Raw genomic sequence first — 3502 nt, 5'->3', positions numbered from 1 at the left:
TCCGATTTTTTTTTTTTTTTTTGCCCTCATGCGAGAGTCTGAACAACACAGATATGATTTTTTTCAAATGCGACCCAGGCCACTTGGATATGTGGTCCTAAATCCGATACGTATCCGATCTTTTCAAATTAGACCTGTGTCTGTACGGCCAGGTCGCATTTATCCGACCTGCACGTCATTGATGCTTGACAAACGTCACTATTCTGCATCCCGTTACGCGGATGCAGGAAGGAAAACAAACTTACTTCCGTAAACACTGAGCACACTTGCTATGTGTGACATTATTGCTTCCTCTACTGCACATGCAGGACACTTTCAGGTTCGTCTGCTGTTCACACACAGATAACATCCAAGTCACATGTATTTGGAAATGCAAATGATCAGGCAAAAAAAAAAAATCAGATTTCACAAAAAATTGGAATTGGGTCACATCAGGAGAAGCTGTCTTCTCAGGAGAAGACAGCTTCATCTTTAACACATTTCTGCTGCAGACCCGAGTTTATTTACACATGAAATCAACTGCTAATCAACCGAAACCTGCAGACTGTCACAAACAAATGCATCCTTTAACCTCATTTCCTTAATACCAATCTTAAACCAGTCAGTGAAAAATCTGCAACGCAATCAATTCAATTCAGTTTTATTTATATATCACCAAATCACAACAGTCGCCTCAAGGTTCTTCATATTGTGGGTAAGGACCCTAGTAAGGTAATAGTAATAGTAAGGTAACCTAGTTTAAATGCATTTATGAATGCTATCAGAATTGCAGGCGTAACATCACATTCAGGTTTGTTTTAGAACACCAGAGAAAAACTGCAAAGAGCTGAATACAATAACAAAAAGGAAGGTGGGTCATTTTTTCCCAGGTGATTCACAGCTTGATGAAAGGCATCTGAACATGTGATCAGAAGTTGGGTGTGGAAGCAGTGGGTGGCTGAAAGGTTGAGGAGGCCTGTTTCCTGTAATAAAAAAAAGGATGGAGTCAATAATCAGAATAGATCATAAGAAATTTAAAAACAGCAATAACAGATATGTAACCCAGTGTTGTGTGGTGATCAGGGACAACTAATATGATTTTAGTGAAACAGTTCATTTTATTACCATTATCACAACAACCGACGGTGAATACAGGACGTAGGCCCTTGTTTGGCACAGCCCTTCCTTTAGACACAACAAAATACGAGTGAGCGCACAGGAGCAGGAAAACTACTCATGCTTGTTTCAGGGAGCTGAGACAGAAAAATGCAGCATCTAAATTCTGCTTCTATAATCATGACACATCTCCCTGACCACCACCACCAAACTCGGCATTCAACGGCAATTTTGTTCATGACCGCACCTGAAATATTAGTTTCATTATCTACTAGTGTGTGCATTATTGTATTTGCCTTATCATTTATAATCTTAACACCAAGATTTTCCCTGAAAATGTGTTTTTTTTAAGCTGGAAAATTATCTAAGTGCCCATACTCAGTTGACAGGATTCAGATTTTTTCAGCACGTTTGGTAAAATCTAATAATGTTTGTTCAATGAAATGTTCGTATCTGTTGGGAAATGAAGCCAGAAGTGTTATCGGTTCTTACTTTTGCAGAGTGTTGAGCAGGCCTGGGAACCACTTGGCCTCTGGATTGATACAAATCTTATTGCCAGTCCTCGTGGTGATTCTGTGAGAGAAGTGGGAGATTCAAAAGATGATGTAATAATGGAGAAACACACACACACACACACACACACACACACACACACACACACACACACACACACACACACACACACACACACACACACACACACACACACACACACACACACACACACAATGAAAGCTGGAGCAGAAATAAAAGTAAGAAATGAAGCACAACTTTCACTTTTGCTCTGAGTTTAGGGTCTGTGGACACTTCAAACTTGCATCATCACTGTGACATCAGACCAGTGCAAGTATAATACAGTAACCTGTGAGTGCAGTGGGCTTTATCACCATGTGCACAGTTAATGCAGAATTTTCTTTTTCTGAGTCTAAAAGTTTAAAAATTAGTGCAGCATTTTAGAAAATGCATGATGTCTGTAATTAACTCACTATTATAAAGACTACACACTTTAGGAAAGTTAGATTAATCCAGCACATGTGAATTATTATGCTAAAGTATACTAATATTCTAGCTGTAGCTTTGTAGCTAAAAACAAAATAAATAGAGTATTTCTCAAAGATAAAAGTACTACTTTGTTTCAAATTGATGTCTTTTTATTAGTTTCCTTTACATTTCTATCAAAAGTTTTATTTTATTGCAATCCAGTAAAATAAAGATTTCAGTGCAGGATAATAGTGAAATACACGTTATACTTTATCCCTCTTTGGGAATTACTGCGGTGCTCCAAATCAGCGGTGAATACTCACATGATTTCAGTCCGGCGGCAGTGTCCCGAAAGAGGAGTCACCTCAATCTTCCTGACCATCTGAGGAGGAACCTGTCTCAGGGTCGTCGATTTGCAGCGGCACGCATTGATGTGAAAACCTGGGATATGTGAATAAAATAATCACCTCAAGATAAAATGGTATGCTTGAGGTATTTTTCCACTTGCACGCCCTCATTCGAGAGATTAAAATGTATCAAATTTGGTTGAAATCAGTAATATTTTCTTACCATGCAGAAAGCAGCAGAAAGTCAGAGCAGCCAGGAGGAGCAGTGGTCTGTTCATCTTCGTGGTAGCTGTTTTGATCTTTGAGGACCAGTGAGGATGTGAGAGTGAGTCTGAGGCTGAATGGAGCCAAGTGCTGCTTTATAAAGCTGAAAAAAAGGAAGTAAGTGTAGGAAACTTTGTGGTAAGTTTCTGGTGTTTTCTGCTGACTGAGATAAATGTATCTATTTCATCAGCACCTACAGAATAATGCTGTGGATGGATAATTATAAATAACTTAAATACAGAGTACAATTAATACCAAACTTCATCAGCTACACATTTCTAATACTGAGTTGGATCCCTGGTTTCTTCAAAACTGCCTTTTATGTGGCATAGATTTAACAAGGTGCTGGAAACATTCCTCAAATATTTTGTTTCATATTGACATGGACACAGTGGCTGCAGATATGCCAGCTATACATGATCTCCCAAAGGTGCTCTATTGGACTGAGATCTGCTGACTGTGAAGGCCATTTGGTTACACCAACGCGGATCCAGTTCAGTTCAGTGTTATTTATATAGCGCCAAATCACAACAAACTGTCGCCTCAAGGTGCTTTGTATTGTGGGTAAAGACCCTACAATAATACAGAGAAAACCCAACAGTCTAAACGACCCCCTATGAGCAGCACTTGGTGACAGTGGGAAGGAAAAACTCCCTTTAACAGGAAGAAACCTCCATCAGAACCAGGCTCAGGGAGGGGGGGTCATCTGCTGAGGGGGGAGAGAGAGACAGGACAAAAGACATGCTGTGGAAGAGAGATTAAAAATAACTAATGATTAAATGCAGAGGGGGTATAAACAGAGTAAATAAGGTGAA

The 3502-nt window shown here is 39.5% G+C and overlaps 1 protein-coding gene across 1 annotated transcript; it reads right to left on the bottom strand.

Moving 5' to 3' along the window:
* Positions 1 to 738: 738 nt before the first annotated feature.
* LOC115776090 (C-X-C motif chemokine 13-like) lies at positions 739 to 2722 on the bottom strand. The gene is made up of 4 exons (XM_030723716.1): positions 2647 to 2722; positions 2400 to 2517; positions 1588 to 1668; positions 739 to 962 (listed from the first exon to the last, which is right to left on the bottom strand). Exons 1-4 carry the CDS (start codon positions 2699 to 2701, stop codon positions 908 to 910), a joined length of 309 nt encoding a protein of 102 aa, XP_030579576.1. The 5' UTR covers positions 2702 to 2722; the 3' UTR covers positions 739 to 907.
* Positions 2723 to 3502: the final 780 nt, after the last annotated feature.

This window comes from Archocentrus centrarchus, unplaced genomic scaffold (genome assembly GCF_007364275.1).
Source record: "Archocentrus centrarchus isolate MPI-CPG fArcCen1 unplaced genomic scaffold, fArcCen1 scaffold_26_ctg1, whole genome shotgun sequence".
Classification (NCBI taxonomy): Eukaryota; Metazoa; Chordata; class Actinopteri; order Cichliformes; family Cichlidae; genus Archocentrus; species Archocentrus centrarchus.
The sequence above is the reverse complement of the archived record's forward strand: the minus strand, read 5'-3'. Positions and strand labels throughout refer to the sequence as shown.

Excerpts from the sequence above, each read along its gene's own strand:
- LOC115776090 (XM_030723716.1), bottom strand. The coding sequence starts at position 2,701 with ATGAACAGACCACTGCTCCTCCTGGCTGCTCTGACTTTCTGCTGCTTT. Across the intron at positions 2,518-2,646 it reads TTTCTGCTGCTTTCTGCATG|GTTTTCACATCAATGCGTGC; the intron begins GTAAGAAAATAT and ends CACATATCCCAG. Across the intron at positions 1,669-2,399 it reads TGCCGCCGGACTGAAATCAT|AATCACCACGAGGACTGGCA; the intron begins GTGAGTATTCAC and ends CTTCTCTCACAG.